At 44.3% G+C, this 24,941-nt stretch overlaps 1 protein-coding gene across 2 annotated transcripts in view; it reads right to left on the reverse strand.

Moving 5' to 3' along the window:
- Positions 1-24,941, reverse strand: part of elovl5 (ELOVL fatty acid elongase 5) — a 108,839-nt gene that overhangs the window by 4,285 nt on the left and 79,613 nt on the right. For both annotated transcript variants that reach the window (XM_078541920.1, XM_078541918.1), the window contains exons 4-7: positions 20,227-20,304; positions 14,611-14,782; positions 12,720-12,844; positions 3,550-3,684 (exon numbers count right to left, since the gene is read on the reverse strand). In XM_078541920.1, the coding sequence (XP_078398046.1) occupies positions 3,550-3,684; positions 12,720-12,844; positions 14,611-14,782; positions 20,227-20,304 (510 nt within the window). The remainder of the gene's footprint in view (positions 1-3,549; positions 3,685-12,719; positions 12,845-14,610; positions 14,783-20,226; positions 20,305-24,941) is intronic.

Here is a 24,941-nt window from a genome sequence, read left to right on the forward strand (position 1 = left end):
AGCCAATCGCGGGCGGCGGTCGGCTCTGCGACCATCCCCGCCCACCGACTGAAAAATGCAGGCCATAGTTTTATATATATAGGTTTGAGATCATGGGTAAGTCGAGCCTTCCATAGTGAGACTAATGCTTTGAATTTTACTGGGAACTGTGTTTAATGGCAGAGCCTGATTTGCAAAGCTCCCCGACACCCGGCCAGACTGACTGCTTGACCAGTGGGCATCTGGGGACAGGAGGTCACTGTGGGTATGGTCCCCGGCAGTCAGAGAACGCAGGAAGGCTTTAGGCATAATCGGAAGGGGGTAGGAAGCAGGGCAGGTAGATATGGTGGTTAAGAAGGCATATGGGATACTTGCCTTTATTTGCTGAGGAGTAGAATACAAGAGCAGGGAGGTTATGCTGGAACTGTATAAAATGCTGGTTAGGCCACTACTGGAGTACAGCATGCAGTTCTGGTCATTACATTTTAGGAAGGATGTGATTGCATTGGAGAGGGTGCAGAGGAGATTTACCAGGATGCTGCCTGGGCTGGAGAATTTGAGCTATGAGGAAAGATTGAATAGGCTGGGGTTGTTTCCCTTGGAGTAGCAAAGGTTGAGAGGGGCCTGATAGAGGTGTATAAGATTATGAGGGGCATAGATAGGGTGGATAGGAAGGCACTTTTTTCATTAGTAGAGGGGTAAATAACCAGGGGGCATAGGTTTAAGGTAAGAGGTAGAAGGCTAAGAGGGGAGTTGAGGAGAATTTTTTTCACCCAGAGGGTGGTAGGAGTCTGGAACTCACTGCCTGAATGGGTGGTTGAATCAGAAACTTTTGTAACATTTAAGCAGTATTTAGATATTCACTTGTGTTGCCATAGCCTCCAGGGCTATAGGCCAATCACTGGAAAATGGGATTAGTGTAGTCAGATCTTTGTTGACTGGTGTGGACACGATGAGCCGAATGGCCTCCTTCTGTGCTGTAAACGTCTATGAGGAAAGGAGGCCCAAGTCTCCTGTGTGAGGTTCCGAGGAGCGTTCCTGCCCCTCAAGGAAACCCAAAAGAAAAATCTGAAAAATTTACCTTCTGGGCCTCTTCTAGGTCAGGGTCCGGCTCCCAACAGGTCTGCCTTGCAGGGAAACCGTCACTTAAACTCCCCACACTCCCTATCCCGCTCTCAAAGGCCTGCAACTAAAATTGCTGATCAAAAGAAGGAGGTGAAGATCAGGACACGGCAGGAAGGGAGAGGGATCAGAGAGGGTAAGTGACTTATTTTAACTGCCCTCCTGCCAGCTTTCCGTCAGGCAGTTAAAATTGGGGCTTAACTCTCTTCAGCTTGGATAGCAAGAAACCATGAAATAGTGGGAGCACAAAAATTATCCTACAGCAGTCGATCCTGCTTGCATTTTATAGGTAAGTCAGAGTCACAAGCAAGTACGGGTAGCTATCAATATAAATGCTTGGAGAGCACTCATTTCCCTCAAGGCCTCACATCACAGATGCCAAACATCCAAGTGCCAAAACTATACTGAAAAACACAATGAAGGGCATTTTCTTTCTGACCTAGAGGAGACCTGGTGCTCTGAAACGTTTCCTCACAATGTAGGTGTGATATGCTCTGAGATTACCTGGGATCTGGTCAGGCACCACATAAATTAAACTTTTTTATTTTCATACCAGTAATTCTTTGCCAGGCTATACACTGTATGAGATTATTGCTGTGAAATTGTTCAGGTGATCTTCTGCTCTCCTTCTGCAACGTTCTTTAAACTGCTGAAAATGCGCTAGGGACCAGCATAACTGAGCTAAGCTGAATGACAGTGAGAGACTGGGAGAACCCCCATAGAAGTTCAGGGACGGTGTGTTTTTAATAATCCGAACCGATACGTGTGAATTTATGCCCAATAATTTGCCTTGTCAATGGGCCTGTATGGTAGAAATTTATTTTCCAGTACCTATAAGTAAATACTACAATTTCCAAAATGATTTGAAAAAAACCTTTGGAGCCAGTGTGTTTCTGTAATAATTCTTGTTGCTATTTTCTGCGTTTTAGGGTCAGTGTGAAGTGAGGGGAAATTCACTTGGATGGTTTCTGAAAGAAGAGATTGTGAACGAGAGGCCAACCTCTCTGACTTCTTTTGATGAAGTGTCGTGCCAAGTGGGCTGAGAAGCTATGACATGATGTCCCTTGACTTCCAAAAAGCCTTGGACAAAGTTCTGGATGAAAGGCTTTCAGATAAGCTAAAAGCTGTGAAGTTGCAGGGTGAATTCTTGTCATGCATAAGAATTTGGCTTAAGGACAGGAAACATGTACTTGTTTTTAAAGATATTATGTTGTGAAGGTCAGGCGGGTGTGGGGGAAGAGGGAGTACCTCCTGACCTCAGTGTTGGAACCAGTACGGTTCTAATTTACAAGAATGGTTTAGATTCAGAAGCCCAATACAAATTGGCCAAATTGACAGGTGATAGGAGGGACATTAGAATCAAAGGAGGCAGATCAGAAAGTAAAGAGTATGTTGCACAAAATATTTAAGGGGAGAACAATGACAGATGTAGTTTGATGCAAGCAACTGTGAAGTACTTTTCGCAGGAAGGAAATACTCAACACAAGTACTCCATGTTGAAGCTAAAGTTGAATGAGATCTAGCTCGTTTAGTAGACTTGATGCTCAAAATGTTCAATCAATGAGGAGCAGCAGTTAGCAAAGCTAACAGAATTTACACGCCCAGAACAGTAGACCAGTAGTCAGAGGAAGCCCTGCTCAAACCACGCAGTACTCTCATCAGGCCAGATTTGACCACTAGGTGCACCAAGGCACAAAGGACTGATATCGGCATTTCCAGCAATGGTTGGAGGCAGCACGGAAAAGAGCCATAAAGTTAGCCTCTAGAGTCAAATATCTGAGTAATGAGAAAATACTGGATGGACTGGGCCTTTGAGCAGCAAAAGAACATGCTTGAGAGTTGACCTTATATGGGTATATAACAGTTAATAGAATGGAAAAGTTGAATCCACAAAATGACTTTAAATTCAGTTGTGAGAGTAGCGTTAAGGGGGCATAGTTCAAACCAGTAAAAGGCAACTTTAGGATTGATATCAGGGAGTTCTTCTCAACACAAGGAGCGATAATGCATTGAATAGGCCCCTGGAAAGAGTACTAGAGGTAAAAATCCTGGAAGCTTTGGGTGCTGTAACAGAGACTTTCTGAAATGGGCCAAACATTTTTCCTTATCCTCAATTACCTGGCGATTTTGTTAAGTGGTTTTTTTACACTGGTTAAGATGGCTAGTTGGAATAAATATAGTTGCTCAGTTGGCGCAAATTAGTATGCGATAATGGTGGGTGATAGAGTAAAGAAAATCTATGCAGAATATTTCCCCCAAAATAGCCCGATATCTGTCAAGTACCAGATAGTGGGCCACTTTGACGTTTAAAAAAATTACATGTATTCACAAACCATTGAAAGCTGTGCTTCCACTCACATACTCCAAACCAAGATTTTCAGATAAAATTGAAAGTAAATGGCGTGGGACAGCAGATTATTTAAAGGACTGCCTAACATTATCACTTACCTGAATATAGAAATTAGTGAAGAGAATAATCAGAGAGATCATGTAACCAATCTGGAAATACAGCCAGCCACTTGGAAATCCACATGGCCAGATAACACCAAAACTGGTCTGAATTATCGTTAGAACAAACTGGAGCTGAAAATAATTGAAAAGAAATCAAATTTGTATCTAAGAAATAAGCAAAGACAAAATAAAATACCAGCTATGTAGTACCATCCTAAAACTACTGAACTGGCAGAGCAATTTTATTTTTGTTATGCAACTTGCCATATTAATACATTCAATTTGGTCCATTTTACAAATTGACAATCTTGGATGTATATCTGTGTAACGCTGATGGATCAGCTTGATAATTAAAGTTGAAGTTTGTGCAGAGGCAAATTATGTTGGAGCTTATCAAATGCTCTCCCATAACGGCCCAAACTTATTTACACCTGGTGGAATCAGCGTTTCTGCCATACTTCCAGTAAAGTAATGGCAGTAAAGTTATTGCTGCTTGTTAGCACTGTAGACAACTCCTTCCACAATTTTCATACACCAAATGTCAGACTTTAATTTTATGGGGTTTTTTTGAGTCTATAAATTAAGCCCAGTACCAGCCCCACAATCCACATTCCTTCTTTAACATAGATCTCTAGTTTTGCAATGTATTTCTTGTTTAAATATCCCCTGTTAGATCTTTCACTGAACCTTTGCTTAACAGGCCTGACAATGCATTCGCACTTCAACTTCTGTCCATATTTGGTCATGAGAGGGTGAAAGGAGAATTGCACAGGCTACAATGGGTTATCAACATTTTAGAAAAAGATCTTTGAATGTTGTTTCAAGTTAAATTCAGAATGCATTCTTTTAGAATATGTTTGCAATTTGCTGGAAATATAAATCAAAGAAAATGTTTCTGGTATGTTTATGACATTGTTGATACCTAACAACCACAGGAAATCTCTCCATCTCAGCCCCCTGCCCCCAATTGACCCAATTTTAACCCTAACTTATCCCAGCTCAATAAGTAGATGCTTCTCAAAAATCTCATGTTTGAAGTGAAACTTCTGGGATAATTTTTCACTTCTCTGCCTAGGCAGTAATCTAGCAGAGGGGTCTGCTGGCCCATGGATTTCAACAAGATGAAGATTGGGCAAAGTTCTAAGCAGATAACCCCCAGGTGGAGAATTTTAAATGACCCCTTCATCTCGCTCTCTCCCCACCCCCATTGCTTCTGCATTGCTTAAAGTATCTCACATTTTGCAGTGTGTCACTCTGGAAATCTGAACCATGTGTCTGTTACTCCAAATATATCCAAATCTTACTTAACTTACGTCCCACCATTTCATTTGTTCCAACTATTGGCGTAAAACTGCTTGGTTTGATTCCTTCTCTTCCCATTCCCAAGTTTATCTGAATGCTCAAATCGCATCTTAAACATTCACTCCCTCCACTATTGACGTACAGTGGCAGTAGTGTGTACCATCTACAAGATGCACTGCTCCAACTTGACAGCACCTTCCAAACCCGCAACCTCTATCAGCTTAATGGACAAGGGCAGCAGATGCATGGGAACACCACCACCTGCAAGTTCCCCTCGAAATCACACGCCATGCTGACTTGGAACTATATCATCGTTCCTTCAGTGTCGCTGGGTCAAAATCCTGGAACTCCCTCACTAACAGCAATGTGGGTGTACCTACACCACATGCACTGCAGCGGTTCAAGAAGACGGCTCACCGTCACCCTCTCAAGGGCAATTAGGAATGGGCAATAAATGCTCACCTAGTGATGCCTACACTCTGTGGAAGAGTAAAAAAAATTCCTTGCTTTTATCTAACAATAAATCTCCCCTTCTTTGCAATATAATTTCTGGGAACGCCCTCAAATATCTGGTTTGAAACCATGGCCTGGATTTACAGTCAGTGGTGAAGGATCAGCGCTTACTGCTCACAGTGCTGAAAGCTGCCCATATGGTTTTTGCCACCTTTTGAGGGTCACTAAGGCCAGAGTTTTTACCTCGTCGGGCGGGCACGGGCCCAACCCGAACGAGCATAAAATGATGCGCGATGACGTCGGGCGAGCATCCTGACATCATCGCGCGATATTTCAGTCAGTCAGCAGGCATGTGCGTGAGTCGGCAGCGGGCCCGCTGACAATTAACAGGCCTATTAAGGCCATTAAAGTCCCAATTAAATGTAATTTTTTGCTGCCCGTCCAACCTTATGGTTGGCAAGCAGGCGAAAAGGCCCAGCGGCCTTTGCATTTTTTAGGAAACCTCACCCACAGGTGGGATGAGGTTTCCAACAGCACTTAAAAATAAAATTAAAATTTTAACTTTTCATTAATAACGTGTCCCTGCTCATGTGACATAGTCACATAGAGCTGCCTCAGGGAGATGAAGATTTTAAGAAATAAAAATACATATTTTAAAGGTGTACCAAACATGTCCCCTCATGTGACTTATGTCACATGAGGGGACATGTTTTGTTACATTTTTAAAATCTTTATATTTGTTTCTTAAAATCTTCAACTCCCTGGGGCAGCTCTGTGCCTCAGGGAGCTTTTCCTGTGCGTACCTGCGCAAACTTGTGTGCTCACCCCCACACAGGCAGCACTGAGCACTGCACAATGCGTTTCACTCTGGGTGGGCCTTAATTGGCCCGCCAGTGTCAAATTGTGGTCCAGCCCCGATTGCGGGCAGCAATCAGCTTCCCAACCACTCCCACCCTCCCCCTCCAAGCCCGCCCAACGAGGGCAAAATCCTGGCCTAAGTGTCTGATCCAGCACAACGCTTTCTACAGGGAACCTGTGGCTTTCGTAAGCAGGGTCAGAAACAGTAAGGCTCTTCAACCAATCACCTGAAGGATCATTACTGATTTAAATCACGTACAGAAAGCAAAATAAAGACTGTGAAAGATGGGTGTGATTAAAAGAGAGGGAGAAAAGAGAATGACAGAAAAGGTAGAATAATTTTTTAAAAGAATCTCCAACAATAATTACATTCAGAAGGAATTAGACTCCACCACAGTAAAATTAAAATTTCAGTACCAGAGAAGTTGCACGGCAGCAATAATCACTGAACACATCATTAAAAACTCACTTTTACCTGAAGGCACCGGCTCTAACTTTTTCTGGTATGTTTAGTGGATAACCACTGGGTAAGTATAGCAATGTCATACCCTTGCAATCAGCGAGGTACTGTCCTAGCACAGCATGTGCAATAGCAACAACACAACAACTACTTATGTTTATATCTCATATTTTATGTTCCAAGGCACTTCACAGGGATGTTAGCAAACAAAATTTGACACCGAGCCACATAGGGTATTATTCAAACAGATGACCAAAACCTTGTTCAAAGCAGCACCTTAAAGAAGGAAAGAAAGAAACAGAGGTCTCCCTGATTTAGAGAGCGAATTCCAAAGCCTAGGGTCTTGGCAGCTGAAGGTTCAGCCCGCAATGGTGGAATGATTAAAACTAGCGGATGCTAACGAGAATTAGATAAGTGCGGATATTGCAGAAGGTTGTAGGGCTGGTGGAGGTTACAGAGATAGGCAGAGGCAAGCCCATGGAAGGGTTTGAAAATAAGGGTGAGAATTTTAAAGCTGAGGTGTTGCTTAACTGGGAGCTAATGTAGGTCAGCAAGTACAGGGGTGCTGGGTGAATGGGGTGTGGTGCAAGTTAGAACATGGGTAGCCAGGTTTTAGATGACTTCATGTACAGAGGGGAGAACATGGGAGGCCAGCCAGGCCAGGAGTGCATAGTAATAGTCAAGTCTCGAGATAAAGGAATGGACCAGCTGAGGGAGGGGGGCAGTGTCAGGTAATGTTATTGTGGTGGGAATAAGCGGACTTAGGTCAGGGTATTCCGATCCCGCGGTGTTCACCCGAAGTCAACGGACCTTTGGCTGGTCCGTCAGCGATTCCCACTGTGGGTGGGACTGGAAAATCCCAGCCTTAGTTGGGTGCAGGTATGTGGTCAGAAGCTCATCTTGGGGTCAAATGCGACAACAAGATAGCAAACAGTCTGCTTCACCCTCAGGCAGTCACCAGGGAGAGGGATGGAGTTAGTGGCGTGGGAACAAGAGCTTATGAGGGCTTTGGACTTCCTAATATATTGTAAGAGGAAATTTCTGCTGTTCTAGTACCGGATGTCTGACAAGCAGTCTGATAATTTAGGAGAGATCGAGAGAGGTAGAAGTGATGTCAAGCTGGGTGTCACCAGCATACTTATGGAAACTGATGCTGTGTTTTCAGATGATTATGATGAGGGGAAGCAGGCAGATGAAAAATAGGAGATGCTTAAGGCTAGACCCTTGGGGCCCAAGGAGTCCCTCATTTTAAATCTTAAGGGGCAGGGTAACTCTGACTGCAACTTCTGTGTATAACTGCACATGTGCGAACTGTGCATGTTACTGTCCAATTTAGTACTTAATAATAGTAATCCCTGTCATTTACTTTAGCCTGCTTTATGACGAGGTCTTTCTTTCCAGGTTCCAATATATAATTCTTCCACGTGGCCATCCTTACCCATTTGTGCCTTGTTTAAATCTTTGTACATTATGTTCAATGCATTTCACTCATCTTCTTGCATTTATATTTTTATAGTCATTTGGTCGTACAGAACTTGAGTATTAACGACAGAAGACATTTTGTCTAAGCTTTTCATCTTGCACTCATCAGGACAATTTGCAAGAATATCAAATTGTAAAGGGAACATGCAGTGTAAATTGTTGTTCCCTTTACAATTTGGTATTATTGTAAATTGTCCTGATGAGTACAAGATGAAAAGCTTCAACAACATGTGTCATTTACACATTTATTTCAAAAGCATTACCTCAAAAACATCTCAACTATTCATGAAGTTAAAACTTTTCCCTCCTTAGCATCTCTGTAACCACTCATTTACACTACTTGTGTTCCAACAATGTGGTATATTGAAGCTATGTTCGTGGTTATTCTGTTTCTTTTCATACCTTCATTTGGGCTGCAGTTAATGTCTCGTATCTTAATACTCTCTCCATTAGCTCAAGGGTTTCTCTTACCCATTCTGCTCTTTCTCTACATCAATGATTTCCTGCCGCTAAGCAGCGAAGCCTATCCATACCTTTGCTGATGATGTCCAGGACAAAGCAGCCTGCTTGATTTGCACCACATCCACAAACATTCACTCCCTCCACCACCGACGCACAGTAGCAGCAGTGTGTATCATATACAATATGCACTGCAGGAATTTACCAAGGCTCCTTAGACAGCACCTTCCAAACCCACGACCACTACCACCTAGAAGGACAAGGGCGGCAGATACATGGGAACACCACCACCTGGAAGTTCACCTCCAAATCACTCACCATCCTGACTTGGAAATATATTGCCGTTCCTTCACTGTCACTGGGTCAAAATCCTGGAACTCCCTTCCTAACAGCACTGTGGGTGTACCTACACCACATGGACTGCAGCAGTTCAAGAAGGCAGCTCACTATCACCTTCTCAAGGGCAACTAAATGTTGGTCCAGCCAGTGAAGCCCACATCCCGTGAATGGATAAGAAAAAGTCACTCTACATTTACCAACTTCTTCAGACTGCACGTCCATAGTACACACAGCCTTCATCCTCTTCATGGTGCAATAGCAGAATCCCTCCATATTGATTTCCTGTGTGCTCTTTGCTGGGGTAATGAAAAGCTTGGTTTCTTGCAATTCTTCAAAGGCACATTTTCCTGTGCAAGTTCTTTACCTCTTGCCTTTGATGGCCCCACCCTGAGTCACTTGTTGATTGACATGCAATCTCTACTCATTTGAAACCGAATTTCCAATCTTCCAATCTCTTAAATTTTTATAGCTGTTTCAAAAAATTTAGTTTCCCTTTTGTGCCAACAGTTCCTTCCTCTTCAATAAATCTTAGTTTTTCATAAAGCTCAAGACTTCAATACATCTCCTATTTCCGGGGAGGTTCTTCTGACACCTCTCCCACACTCCTGGGCACAATGCAAGATAGGAAATAAACCCCCCCCCCCCCCCCCCCCCTCCCACCCCCACACCACTGTTGGGGGAGGGAAGTGCAGGAGTGGGCGCTTGCAGGCGTGCCGCCATTTTACTTGGGTGGGCCAATTAAAGCTCGCCCAGCGTGACATCAGCCAGGAAGCTATGCGCTCCATGTGCGGGCAGGGGAGTGGGGATTCCCTCAGCTGGGAGTGCGTTCTTTCGCATATGCGCGCGAATGCGCACACTGATCTCCCTGAGGCTAAGTGCTGCCTCAGGGAGATCGGCGCCAAATTTAAAAATGGTAAATGTATAAAAACAAAATTTCCCTGACATGTCCCCTCAGGTGACACTGTCACATGAGTTGGGACATGTCCATCACTTTAAATCAAACATTTATTAAATTTTTTAAAACCCTCATGAAACCTCATCCTACCCGTGGATGAGGTTTCATGCTTTTACTGAAGCCCCCTGGGGCTCCTAGCCTGCCCACTAACCCTAAGGTTGGACAGGCACGTCCACTAATTACGTTAATTACTTTTTAAATGGCCTCAATAGGCCATTGATAGGTCAGTGGGCACACAGCTGATTCGACTGCGCCCCCGCTGACCTGAAAATGGAAATGCCGGGAGTTCCAGCTGACATCATCCCACATTATTTTATGCGTCGGTGAGCGGGCCCCACCCCCCGCTCACCGACCTAAAGATCCTGCCCATAAAGATTGTTGTTAAAAGCAACCTTTCTCTTATCTCCAATCTTCCTTTCTCCATTGTAGCCTGTCTCACTGTTTTATTACTATTGATACGATTATTGCTCTTCTTCTTTTCTTGTTACAACTAAACTCCAAATATGCCATTCAAGCACTAATTCCATTGCCTCTCTGTCATCAGTCCCTCCTACAATGTGTAGGCTTTTAAATCATTTAACCTAGCAAGCAGATGGAAAGGTGGTGGAGCACTACCTTGAACTCTACTCAATGGAGAATGTTGTCAATGAAGAAGCTCTCAGCACCATTCCAGACTTTCCAGTCATGCAGAAGTGGATAGCGAGTCCACCATAGTCGATATGAACATAGGACTTAGGAGCAAGAGGAGGTCATTTGGCCCCTCGAGACTGCTCCACCATTAAATGAGATCATGGCTGATGTGATTATGGTCTCATCTCCACACTCCTATCTGCCCTCAGTAACCCCTGACTCCCTTGTCTATCAAAAATCTGTCTAACTCTGCCTTGAATAAATTCAATGGCCCAGCCTCCACTGCTTTCTATGGAAGAGAATTCCACATACTAACGACCCTAAGAGAAACAAAAAAATCCTCATCTCCATCTTAAAAGGGAGACATTTTATTTTTAAACTGTGTCCCCTGGTTCTAGTCTCTCCCACAAAAGGAAACATCTGCTAAGGGTCGATCCATCCTATCAAGCGCCCTCAGGATCTAGTATGTTTCAATAAGATGACCTCTCATTCTTCTTAACTCCAATGGATATAGGCCCGACCTGTTCAGCCTTTCTTCATAAGATAAGCGCTTCATCCCAGGAATGAGTTGAGTGAACCTTCTCTGAACTGCTTCAAAGACAATTATATCCTTTTTCAAATAAGGAGACCAGTCTCCAAAATGTAATTCGTGTACATGATCATCCTTGTCTATGTGTGCCTTTTTAAAAAATCTTTGTTCGTTATGTTTAATGCACTTCGCTCATCTTCTTGCATTTATATATTTATTTCAATTGTTGTTACACCTTCCATTAACATCGACAACCTCACTCTGGAGGTCATTGACAGTTTCACATACCTTGGATTAACAATTACCTGCAACCTATCCTGTGATGCTGAAATCAGCACCAGGATTGCCAAGGCCGCAGCTGTCATGTCAACGTTGATAAATCAAGTGTGGAGCAATAACAAACTGACTGAAAATACAAGGCTCCGCATGTATCATGCTTGTGCACTCAGTACCCTCCTTTACTGCAGCCAGGCATGGACAACTCATGCAAGCCAAGAAAAGCAGTTGTACAGCTTCCACCTACACTGCCTCAGATGAATATTGGGCATCTCCTGGCAAGAAAGAGAGCAGAATATGAAAGTGCACCAGCACGCAGGGATCTTCTGCATGTTTGCCCTCTTGAGTCAGCAGCAACTCCATTGACTGTGAGCTGAATGAATGACGGCCGCCTCCCCAAAGACATGCTCTATGGCGAGCTTGCTATCGGCAAGAGACCAACGAGTCACCCACGTCTTCGATACAAGGTTATTTGCAAGCGAGACTTCAAGTTGACCGAGATCGGAATCGATGCATGAGAAGTCCTCGCTGCTGACCGGAGTGCCTGGAGACAAGCAGTCAGGAAGGGGCGTGGAAAAAGCAGAGGGTAAATAAAAAGACCAGATGGTGGAAAAGAGAGCCGGTCGAAAGGAAAGAACATCAGTCAACCCCAGGCCAACACTATTCAGCTGTGCCATCAGTGGAAGGAGCTGCTACTCATGAATCGGCCTCTACAGCCACAACTGACAATCTTCAATACAGAGGTGACGTACACCTTAGGTGCAGTCCATCCTGAGACAGACAGATGCCAAAGTATTACCTCTCCTACTATCTTCAACCTCCATGGTCTCCTACACTGTAGACATTTTGGAGAAGTTCAGACTCCATAATCTCCTCTCCCCTGAAAGATCATATCCAACTTCACAGATTCATTTCTCAATTTTGCGAATCAAAGAGTTCATGTCACAATTTCCCCTTACTCTGGACAGTGACCTTTTCTACCCCTGAACCTGCTGAGCTTGACTGACTGTTTTCTCTCACTACGTTCTTTTTCAAGATTTTTGCAACGCGCTGCCAGGATCCCTTTTTGCTTCTCTTTCCCACACACATTTCGAAGTTATGGCCCTGCCATCTAATTACAGGCTAGTACATTAATAATTAACACTTGGTTACCATCCAGGAGTTGTAAAGATCATATTAGCTACCAATTGGAAAGTGTGTTGTGTCATATATAGCAACAGGGAGATCAGATATGGTGCGTGGAGGAAGAAAGCTACAGATAAATACTTGTGCCAAATAATATTGCAGGGCAAAAGGACAACTTCAACAACAGCTCTCTGCAATTGACAGATATCCATAAAAAACATGCACAAGATATAGCAATATTGGGAATTTGATTTTACTCACAACTTGCAGGCATCTGAGTAAAATGATATTTGACTTACCAATTGTCCTTGAGTAATGTATTTCTTCCACCAAAGATAAGGTCGCATGGCTGGGATAGCAGAAAGACCGTAATAAGAATACATCAGCACATGAATGAAACTGTTAAGAGTGGCCCCAAAGAAAGCTGCAAACGAAGGTAAAGTGTCAGCTGAACACAACGGAAATGCATGCAAGAAAATACTTCAATGTTAAAATCTGGAAAATATGAAAGCCAAGAAGCACTAGTCTTGTAAAGCAGTGTGCGTAGTAAGACAATCATTGCAAAGGGATCCAATATGCATACTCATCCTCCTGAGTTCTGTAGATAAGAGGCACTATTATCAATTCTGAAAAGACAGAGTTTACATTTAGGAAGTCACATTGTGAGATTTTAGAAGACGTTCTGTTTCCTGATTAAGTTCTGGTCGCATAATAAAAGCACAACTGCCATCAATCAGGAAGTTACATAGTGTTCCAATGGGTTTTCTTCTAGATGGGTTCACAAGTGTAGAGTCAACGTGTATAATTGGATTACTAAACTGGAATCTAAATTTTTGAAGTACATAGCAGAAAACACCACAACAGTTCAAATGCTTGGGGCAAGGCTTCAGATTCAGCGTTGGGTTCCCTAAGATCTGATCTTTATGAAGCTGAATCACAGGGACCACTCTTCAGACCCGTTTTTAATTTCTCAGGGTTACATAGGTACACCTACCACCAACTGGATAGCCTACATGACAGAAACACAAAAGATCCCAAGTATCAGATGAATATTTTGCCAGCTCATTGTCAAGGATCTGACAAGCCCCACCACACTGTCAGGATGTTACACACTCCCCTCACTTAACAGGCAGCAGGAGATTTGACTAGGTAAGAAAAATGACTTCTCATTTGCAATTAGCAATGATTGAATAGCAAATGTTAGGTAATACATGCACAGGATGTTTTGTGTTTCTGCTTTTGTACACTGCCGTTCCTTTTTTTAAGGACTACGTACATCTAACTCGAAACTGGTCAGATGGGTCAAATTGGTTCATTGATCATCCTAACCATGTGGGTATAAAGGATAGTAAAGGACATTATTCAGTTAACAAGAGATACCTCAACTGCATAAAGAGGCAATAAAAATTTAACAACCTCTGGTTGATCCATGGGTTAAGCAGAAGTGGTTGTGAATAGTATTTTACGATTAAATGGATGCTTTATACTATTTCAAGCAAGCCTGTTTTTCAATTCAAAGAAAATTAAAATTTAAGCAAACAGTAATTTTCAAATAAACCATTTCAAAACACTAGGGCTTGAAAGCACAGATGCCTGGTTGTTAAATTTGTAAAACTGTCAATTTGAAAAGAAATACTGCAGCTTTTAAGAGCAACTAAACCCAAAATAACCAGAATTGCTTTTTATCAGTTTCCTTGCAACGTTCATTTATGAACTGTTTGCATTTATAGAGCATACATGACAGGCCAGTCACTGTTTCACACTGAATATGGACACAAACATTCAGTTCAGAGCCAATCACAGTAGAGTTTCATTGGAGGGATGTACAGGTTGCCCAAACTGGGGCACCATACATAAATAAAATAAACACCCACACCCTCTTTACAGAGACACTCTGCTAGTGAACCACCCCAGTACATACAGGCTAAAGTATTAAAGCCCCAGAGTTTCAGCCACAGAGCTGCTGCAACATTGGAGGAAGTGCTTACGCACACAAACAGGGTTATTGTTGCACTTCTGACAAAGTTACGTAGTGCAGTGGCAAGAAGTTCCAAATAAATTCAGCGCCAAAGTTTCAAACTAAGGCACTGAGCAGAGAAATAAAATAAAATGCCCAATCAGGTCTAGATTTAGTTGCCCTTCGAAAAAAAACAAATCTCCTAAAAAGAGAAAGACCGTTATCTCTCTTACAGTGACCACAGGGCACCCAGTTCATAACAAACCACCAGATGTTGAACATGGTGGCGTGGTGATAGACATGCAGAACAGTGATCTGATGGTAGTTCTTTCGTAAAATGAAGAAAAAAGTGTCCATGAACTCTATGACTTTAGAGAAGTAGTACCACCATAGCACACGGATAATCTGTGAAAAAGAGGGAATAATGCTCAAATGTAGTTTATCATGGATGCATCATAAAAACCATCTGCTTAATAGCTCGCACAAGGTCTACAAGTGCATAAATTCATTTGTTGTCTAGAGGCAAATCATTTGATGAAGTAGGTTGTAAGACACTATGGGACAAATGTCACTGTGCCATCTGGCAAATTCTGTGCTTTACAGAGGACAGTAAATGGAAGTCTTCAGCAGTGGTTCCAAATTAAAATGTTCTTCTAATCTGTACCCTGTCAGGATGGGTCAGTCCGACCGCACAAGAATTTACAGTGAGATTTTCTGACTAAGTCGGGATCACAAACAAAGGGCTTATATTTTGAAGAAGAACAAAGGGCACAACTGCACTTTTTCACCTCGGAGGGGGTCCAGATTTTGGATGGGATACTAATTCCAGTGCTCCCAACAGCAATGCCAGCCCTGTGCAAAAACCCACAAGGAGTTTTTGTGGGACTCGGTTTCAAATCAAAAGCCAGCATTTAAATCATTTAATGGAAAAGGCTAAATTTTGTGTTACTGCGGGTGTTTACCACAGACCTTACACTATTGCACCAACATATGGGTCATTTCATTATAGTTAAAAAGCAGTAAAACCCAAAACAACTTAGAAGATTTCCCAATAATAAAACCAGGCCTTGTATTACAACATTAGAAGTTTAACATAGATTATTATCAATTCACAGAAGCCTAGAAATTTCTCTCACGGAAATCCAAATTAGCACCACTTATGCTTATCTGGGTAATAAAGCTCACATACGAGCATGTCACATCGCACAATGTGACTTCTGCATGATGGAGGAGCTAATCACATTAGAGTTCCAGTAATCCTGCACAGTGCACGTTTACAGCAATAACAAGCCTTTCAAACTGTGCGAATAAGAAGTGTCCGGCTGTTCCAAGATCATTTTGGGGGTGGAAGCAGAGTGTGGGCAATGAAGGCAACGTCAATTTAACTTTCAGGCCTTCTGAGTAGCTGGTAGAAGGCGTGAGTGACAAAAGGCGAGGTACTGTCACTCCCGCCCCTCCCTGAAGATATGGCTGACTACACATGATAGGACGCAGCCAAGAGAGTAAACACTTTTGGCAAACTTGCTGAGCCTGGGAGGGTCTCTGCAAGAAGACTTCAGACTTGAAAATAATCCACAAAAGTGTCAAAAAATTGGCATGCACTTGTAATAAATGGAAATGAAAAGAGCTCAGCTCTGACAAAACTGATTATGCAGAACAGCTTACCCACGAAACAAGATTATGAGGAAGTTAACAAGTGTATTGGTGCTGTGAGAACAAAAAACAAGGAGGCCAATGAGATGAACGCGAAGGATGAACACAGGAAAGAGCTGATCCTGAAGAGGACAAGTAGATTATGCTATCAAGTTCATCGAAACCTATGCACCTAACTCCAGAATAAAAAGCCGGTCTCAGTAATGGTGACCATGAAGCTACTTGATTGCCATGTAAACCTGTCTGATTCACTAATGTCCTTCAGGGAAGGAAATCTGCCATTCTTAATCGGTTCAGTAACTCCAGACCCACAGCAATGTGTTCCAGAAATACTCAAGAGGCTCAATTCCATCCAGGACAAAGCAGCTCACTTGATCGGCACCCACCCACCGTCATAAACATGCACTCTCTCCCAAGGATGCAATGCTGCTAGAGCGCACCGGAGAGCCGCTCTAGTGCCTCCAACCGGGGCCCAGGTGAGAGAGGTGCAAACGGCTCCAAACACCAGGGCATGGGGGGGGGGGTGGGGGGGGGGGGCGCGCTAGGGGAGCCCGGGCTCGGTGTTTTAAATGGCGTTCTCGTCATCCATGCTGAGCAGCCACAGTTTAGCGCCTGACAGACAGAACTTTCAGGATGTGAGTGCTGACCTTTTGAAGCGGGTCCATTAGGTTAATTCCACTCGTTGCTGCACAGCTGCTGGGGAGGTTGGGGGGTTTGGGGAGTGGTGGGGGGGTAGTGGAGATGGGGCGTTGGGAGGTGGGGAGTGAGGGTGTTGGGGGGGTTGGGGGAAGGGGTGGGGAGGAGTTTGGAGAGGGCTGGGATGGAGACTGGGTGGGGGTTTGGGGGTGGAGGAAATTGTTGGAGGGAGGGGTGAGAAAGAGGTTGGTGACAGTGGGGGTACTAATGTTTTACGCTTAAGCATAGTTTTACTGACTTTTGGGGGCTTAAATGATTAATGCACAAGAAAACAACGTAACAGTAGCTTTGGAAATGATATGGCCAACACATTTTCTTAGAGCTCCAGCAAATCAAAATTTGGCACTACACCCTGCTCCCTCCACCAGTGATCCTGTGTCAGCAGTGTGTACCCATCAACAAGATGCAGCAACACACCAAGGCTCCTTCAACAGCATCGCTGTCTGCAACCTCTACCACCTAGAAGAACAAGGGCAGCAGATGCGTGGGAACACCACCACCTGCAAGTTCCTCCCTAAGTCACATACACCCTCCCTTGGAATGATATCACTGTTCCTCCAGTGTCATTGGGTCAAAAACCTGGAACACCCTCCCTAACAGCACTATGGGCGTACCTACACCACATGGACTGCCATGGTTCAAGAAGATGGTTCACCACGACCTTCTTGAGGGCAATTAGGGATGGGTGACAAATGCTGGCCTTGTCAGCTATACTCATATTTCATGAATAAAACAAAACACAGCATGAATTCGGATAGTCATTTTAGACAGTAAGTGAACTTAGCAAGATGCATCGAATTCCCTTTGCAGGCCTAATATGTCACACAGGCAATGCTACTCCGATATGTACTGTGCTCTACGTATTCTTAGTGTACGTATAGGCACTGGCAGCAACACCAACCAAGACAAATTTCTTATACTCTTCTAGATGTCAAATGAGAAATTACTGGTGGTGAGAGCAGAGCTGAAGTGGTGGACACTAAGCTGGAGGATGTATACCATAATGTTCATACTGTGTAATGCTGCTTCATTGGTCTGAACACCACACACACAGAGTGATGACGATGAGCAGTTCTGACGAAAGGTCAGTGAACTGAAACGTTAACTCTGTTTCTCTCTCCACAGGTGCTGCCAGAGCTGATGAGCATTTCTAGCATTTTCTGTTTTCATTTTGTGTGCCGGTGTTCTGACCATTATTCATCCCTCAACAGCTCTTATCAAAGTTTCAAATGATAACCTATATGACTATGACCATGGTAAACTATTCCTCCTCATCCTTCTCAACCTGTACACAGCACCTGACATTTGAGATCATCCAAAATCGACTGCCAGTGTCCTTACTTGCCCCAAGTGCTGTTCACCTATCATTCCCTACCCCCAACTACCTCCCCCACCCCCACCACCACCAGCCCCCCACCGTGCTCGCTGATCTCCAGTGGCTCTCAGCAGCTGAAGGCACGGCCACCAATGGGTGGAGTGATAAAATTGGGGATGGTCAAGAGGCCAGAAATAGAGGAGCGCAGATATCTCGGAAGTTGTAGGGCTGGAGAAGATTAAAGAGATAGGAGTGGGATGGGAATTTAAAAATTGAGGCATTGCCTAACCAGGGGCCTAAGCTCTGGAATTCCATCCCTAATCGTCTTTGCCTCTCTACATCTCTTTAAAATCTACCTCTTTAAGCAAGCTTTTGGTCACCTGTCCTAATATCTCCTTATGCAGTTCAGTGTCAGATTTTGTTTGAAAACACTCCTGTGAAGCACTTTGGCTGCTTTATTACATTAAAGGCGCTATATAAATGCAAGTTGTTGATGTTGTAGTGTTAAAAGTCAGCTGGATTAAGCATCGTCAATGCTTTCGATCACACAGGAAGAAGAGGACCATCCAGAGGAATCAAAGCAATTTTAAAATAATGGCTTCCCCTAAAGCATCGGTTCAAATTGGATGTTTAGTGTCTGAAGTGCTGCTGAGGGGCTCCAGCGGCAATAAGGAGAGAATCCATAACCCACATTAAACTCAGGGTAGTAATAGCTTGGAGCAATTTAATGTGTGCCAGGCCTGAGGTAGAGAGCCAGCAGCCAATGTATACACCAATGCTACATGTGTCATGCATGTGTCAAGCAGCATTGTAACACCAAGCTCAATATGCCTTTTAATTGTCCGATCCACTTAGTCATTTAAAAATATGATGCAGAAATATTCCCATGTGCATAAATTTGCAATCTTGGAGCGTCACACAAAGTAGGCAATCGTGCTTAAAATGCCTTTAAAAGGCAATTATCACTATTTTAGCAAGCTGACTAATACTTATGTGCAGAAATTCTGTTTGAAAGCTGAGCACCGATTTTTTGCAGGGAGCGTTTTTGGAAGCTGTGATGTGGGGGAGGGGGAAGGGAAATCAGTGTAATATGGCACGACTGAAATTTCTCCGCTGTGACAGAATATTAAGCGCACGTGATAAGCTTAACGACTAGAGTAATTTCTAGGCTTTAGCAGAAATTCAAACGAACTGAACCGAGAAAACTATCACATCATACAATAATGTTTATTTCTTCTTTCAACTAATCAAATGCCACTGGCTGCATTTTTCTAAAACAGCGTGGTCTGTAATGTATCTTTCATTGTGACTTATTTTTCTAGGCTGGATGTGGCTTTTGAAACAAAGATGGGGGAGTTCAATTTGAAGGCATTAGATTTTTGTAGGCAAAGGTAAAAATTGCACTTTCACACTGAGATCAGATCAATGCTAAATGAAAGTGCATAGATAAAATTTCAACATAACTTCCTACCAGAGTTAATGTGTCGAATCCATATGACTCTTCTTCAGAGCTCTGAAGAGTCATATGGACTTGAAACGTTAACTCTGTTCCTCTCTCCACAGATGATACCAGGCCTGCTGAGTTTTACCTGCATTTTCTGTTTTTATTGCGGATTTCCAGCATCCAGAGTATTTTGCTTTTAACTTCCTACCAGGTTCAACATTCGTGCCTTTTACATTCTCTATTAACAAGCAATCTTAAGCTGAGAACCTATTTAACAATCATAATAAAACTCAGTAACTGCTTATACTGTCTTGGGAGCTGGTTATATCCTTCTCAAGAACTTCAATTAAATTCCATTCTCTCAGAGATAACAAAATGGAGACACTAACATCCTTCTGAAAGGTAAAACTCCTGGGCTAGGCTCTGGGCATTTGTCATCATCTGGTTATCATGCGAATATGAACTAAATTCAATGTAATAACATCCAGTTATTTTGTCGCAGGGCAACAAGGAAAAAAAAGTATGGGGAAAATACTTGCAGACTCCCTGGGGCTTTTTCTTACTACCACTGTTAAGTGCAAAAGATTCTGAAATGTTTGGGGTACATTTGAAAGTTAAAAAGAGATTAAAGAAAACATTGAAGAAAGAATGATCACAGTCATAATATGAGCCTGAGGATTTTACCAGATTGTCAATCCAGCATCACTCCTGTACTAGTATAACGAATGCTTGTAATTTTACCTTGAGATCAGCTTCACCAGCATCATGAGTGTCCTGACAGAAAATACTGTATCCTCCAATCCAAACACCTCTGACCAGCTGAGGAAGCAAACAGACTTATTTTGTAGCTATTGCTAGTTTATCTCACAAAATTAACAAAGAAGGTGGTCTTTTTTTTCAAAAGATTTAAAGAAAAATCCTCTCCATCCCAATGCATACAAAAGAACCACGTTAACAAGAAAAGGAAATATGTTCCAGCAAGCTTGTCACTTCACAGGGCCCAGGTTAAAGCCATCCAATCTGGTATGGACTCTACCCAACTCATTTCATTTCCTGGTGAATGGTTGAAGTCTTTTCATAACATTCAGAGGAGCGGGAAAAGGAGTGGGAACTGCATGGGGAATTGTGAATCTGAATGACTCAATGTATGAGGAAGGCCTTTTCGTGATGAGCTACGAAAATAAAACAACAAAGCTACAACCAACTACAGGGGGATATTACCATAATGAGTTATTTTATCTATGGCCGACAGGGAGAGAGCTACCTGGGGAGCTGGCACGCAAGTCTTAATGGAGAAACATTCCTATGTGGTTTTCCCCTGTGCGGATGACGGAAAATCTTATTTGTACATGGAAAATAATGAACGAAGGTTTGAAGCTCGTGCCAGACAACTCTTATGTTACCTTGCATCTGATACATGATATCCTATTCATTGCATTCTCCCTCTTAGGGTCAATTATTTCCCTCCAGTACTGTTGAATACTGTCGTCCGCAAAAAAACCCAAACAAATGCAGACAATAGGAATGCATCCAGAGATTTGCACATTGGGTTTATTTAGGATTGGCGCAGCCATGCCAATCGACTAAGTCCGTGTTGTACATGAAGCGGCCAGGAGACTAGATGAGGCACAGACTTCCCTTGTGGGCATCCTGCTCCTCTTGACCACATAAAGGGAAGTTTTTGGACATATCTTGGAGAACATGCTCTTTTTCTCCTCCAGGTGTTAATGAGCAACAACTTGCTCTTGTACATAACCTTCAGCATGCAAACTTCCTAAGGGGCTTCATAAGCGAAAGTAGATAGGAAACTGGATAAGCCATGGAAGAACCGACTCAGAAGGGTGATCAAAAGCTTGGATGAAAAGATGGCTCAACGCTAAGGTTTCAACCTCAGCACAGGGTCAAGCAAGAGTGCAAGGTCAAGGATCAGTGGGTTCAGCCTGAGTCAGTACCTGTGAGACAGGTGGAATCAGTGGCAAAGGAAGCAGAATTTACAATGGGGGCTGTTGGCTTCAGTCTCCATGAAGCTAAGCTAGAAGAAGCTGTGACTCATTCATGGCTGGATGTTGGTCAGGCACTCTGACAGTACTGAGGCAGTTTGGGGAAATTGCATCATTCAGCATAGAATTAGGCAATTTGCCCCATCGTGCCTGTGCTGGCTCAGAATCCTCTTCATCTCCTCCCAACTTTTTTGCCAATTATTTTAAATACGTGTCTCCCTACTTGCTCTATCAAAACCCTTTGTAATTTTGAACACCTCTATTAAATTCTCCAATTAACCTCATTGGCTCTAAGGACAAACCATCTCAGCTTGTCTAGTCTCTTCTGATAACTGAAGTCCCCTCATCCCTCGAGAAAGGTGATGGGGAGGCCAGCCCTGCCCGAACATCATTGTAATACATTTGCATCTCATTATAAGGGCTGCTCACTGGTGCCAGGATGGGGGGAGAGTCAGTTACAGAATGACATAAGTGACTTTGGACCAGAATGGGAGGATCGTTGAGTGAAGAAGCGCCTCAACGTTGAGCTTGTAAAGACTGTCCTTGTCCCAGTCCAGGCAGGGGGAGGGCCTGTCAGTCCAGTCTCAGTCATGCCCAGCATGTTGTGCGCAGGGCATTTGTCGTAACGTCACGCGTGTTGGTCTGGGGGTTTCTGGCATGAGACTGGGCCGCAGATGCCACCCTCCGTCAGGGAGGCATCTCCAGCCTTTAGATGGGGAAAAGGTACTGTGGGGGCATTTGAGGGTGTCGGAAGGGGGGATATTTGCCAGACTGTGTAAGTGTCCTCAAGATGGGGAGGGGTGAGGTCCACACGGGGTATAGGCACATTTACCTCACCATGCTCTGAGGGTAACAAAGGGACATCCACCACAATCATGATGGAATCAAGGAATACAGGGGGAGGATTGAAGGGTTCTTGGAGGGAGGGAAACTTGAACATTAAGCTTCTCCAGGACAATGGGAGGGATTTCCACACTCACACAGGGAGGGTCCAAGCTGGTCTGGCAATGAGACTCAGCACCACCATCTTCCAACCTGCAGCGACGGCTCAGTACAAAATTAAAATGAGGAGATACTCTGCTGGTGAAGGCTCTGAGGGTCAATTGGCGGGCAGGTGCATGCACTGGAGGGGGCGCAATTAAAGGGGTACCCAACTGAACTGTGCATTCCCAAATGAGGAGAGAGGCACAGATGAGACATGTTAGGAGTCTTTCAATGACAATGCAGGGAATCAGAAAAGTGAAGCTATGATGTGCTTCCATGCGAGACTAATCCTGCAAAGTGGCACAAATCAATCTCCTTGTATTAACCCCTTGTTCACAGTGTGGAGATTCCCCAGAGTGGTAACACACTCCAGAGCAACTGGGTGACTGGACAAGCTTCAGATGTGTGTTACAATTGTGGTGCTGGCAGCTTCATAGAAGAGATGCCCCAGCCCCCTCAAATAATCTCAGTTCCTGACTAAACATTTTCCCTCATGTATAATCCAAGGAGTGTGGTATTAGAGTGCAGTGAATGAGGGTCCAATCACCTGGGTTGAAAGCAGCACATCCAAGCACCCGGCCAAAGCAACCTCATCGCAGTTGGTTATGTAAAGGGGTTGGGGCTGGGCGGTGTGGGAAGGTGCAACTTGAAACGAGCCCTGTGCTGGCCTGGATTTTTGGGGCAATTAGTTTCCAAAGCCCTTGAACCAACATTCACTGATGAGTCATTGACAGAAAGAGGAGCTTTGCAGGCTGATGCTGACTCTTGTCTGTTTCTCATTGATGCTGCAGAGAGGAGACCCTCAGGAAGATGGGGCCTGGATTTATTGCTGCTGTATAACCTCATGTAGGCAGGAGAGAAGGGGAAGATTGCGACAGAGGCTCCAGGCTCACCAAAAGGAGGAGCTAAACCCTCAGCACCAAGGGGCAGCAGGGCCCCCTCCAGACACAGAGGATGAGGTTCACAGAGACATTGTGCGTAGGAGCCTCGCAAGACCAATGTTGTACAAGACTCGCACATCTTATCTGCAGATGAGCAAGAGACAGTGTCGCTGACGCCCGGCATGTCCAGGGATCTGGTAACTCAAATTTACCACATTCTCCAGGAATTGGTGCAATGGAGACTGGGAGGGCATCCTCTGCCATTGGCTGTGAAAGTAACTGCTGCACTGAACTTCTACACTAATGGCTCCTTCCAGGGCTCCACTGGGGACCTCTGTGGCATCTCTCAAGCGTCCACGCACAAATGCATTCATGAGGTCACAGACGCCCTTTTGCCAAGGCCCACAATTACATCAACTTTGACAGAGATCAAACAAGCCAGGATGCCAGAGCACCAGGCTTTGCTGAGATTGCCAGATTCCACAGGTGCAGGGTGCCATCGACTGCACTCATCTGGCTCTAAAGGCTCTGACAACAGGCACTGCAATACATAAACAGGAAAGGCTACCGCTTGCTCAATGTACAGCTGGTCTGCGGCCATAAGAAACTGATCATGTAGGTTTGCACCCAATACCCAGGAAGTGTCCACGACTCATACATCTTGAGTAGATCCGAGGGACCACACAGGGTCCAGGGTTGGCTCCTCAGTGACAAGGGGTACCCGCAAAGGATGTGGTTGATGACACCTGCCGGCAGCCACAGAATCCTGTGAAGACAAGGTACAACGAAGCTCATGCCACTATCCGAGCATTGGTGGAGCAGACCATAAGCATCTTAAAGATGCAATTCTGATGCATGGACAGACCTGGAGGAGCGCTCCGGTATGGTCCCCAGAGGATCTCACGGATCATCGTTGTTTGCTGCACGCTGCACAACCTGGCGGTGCAAAAGGGGAGGACTTGCCAGATGCTGACTGCACGTCTCCTCCGATGAGGGATGAGGGCATTGAGTTTGAGGAAGCCGAGGCTACAGAGGAAGAGGCCTTGGCATGGGCCAGATGAGGCACGCGTGCGTGAGGCCCTCATAGCCACCAGATTCCACAAGGAGGATCTCAACCTACAGTGGGTGGGATTTTCCAGCCCCACGCATCGCCAGGATCACCCAGTCCCACCGAAAGCCAATAGAATTTTGGCTGGGCCACCGACACTCTGGCAGCAGGTCCCGCCATGACGGAGCAGGAAAATACCAGCCAGTGAGTACCCTCTTGGACAAGTGCCCTCCTTCATGGGCCAACATTAACACCAGCGTTGATATTCCTCTCATTTCAACTTCAATATAAGAATGAATAGTTACACGTCAGGCTCACATTGTCCTGATCCTTTGAAGGGTTATGAAGCCTCGGGAGCATGTGTCCTTGCTGAGATGAGGTGCTAACAGGAGGAGGACGTCCCAGCATCAGATGTCAGAAAGTGCTGCCTCTTCAAGGGTCTCTCCAGCTTCCCAGTAGCAACAGCAGCCTAGAAGAGCCAGGAGCTGTTCCACTATCCTCAGCACGCTCTTAGCTGTCTGCCTTCAATGTGACAAAGTTCCT

This window comes from Cetorhinus maximus, chromosome 5 (assembly GCF_964194155.1).
Source record: "Cetorhinus maximus chromosome 5, sCetMax3.hap1.1, whole genome shotgun sequence".
Taxonomy (NCBI): domain Eukaryota; kingdom Metazoa; phylum Chordata; class Chondrichthyes; order Lamniformes; family Cetorhinidae; genus Cetorhinus; species Cetorhinus maximus.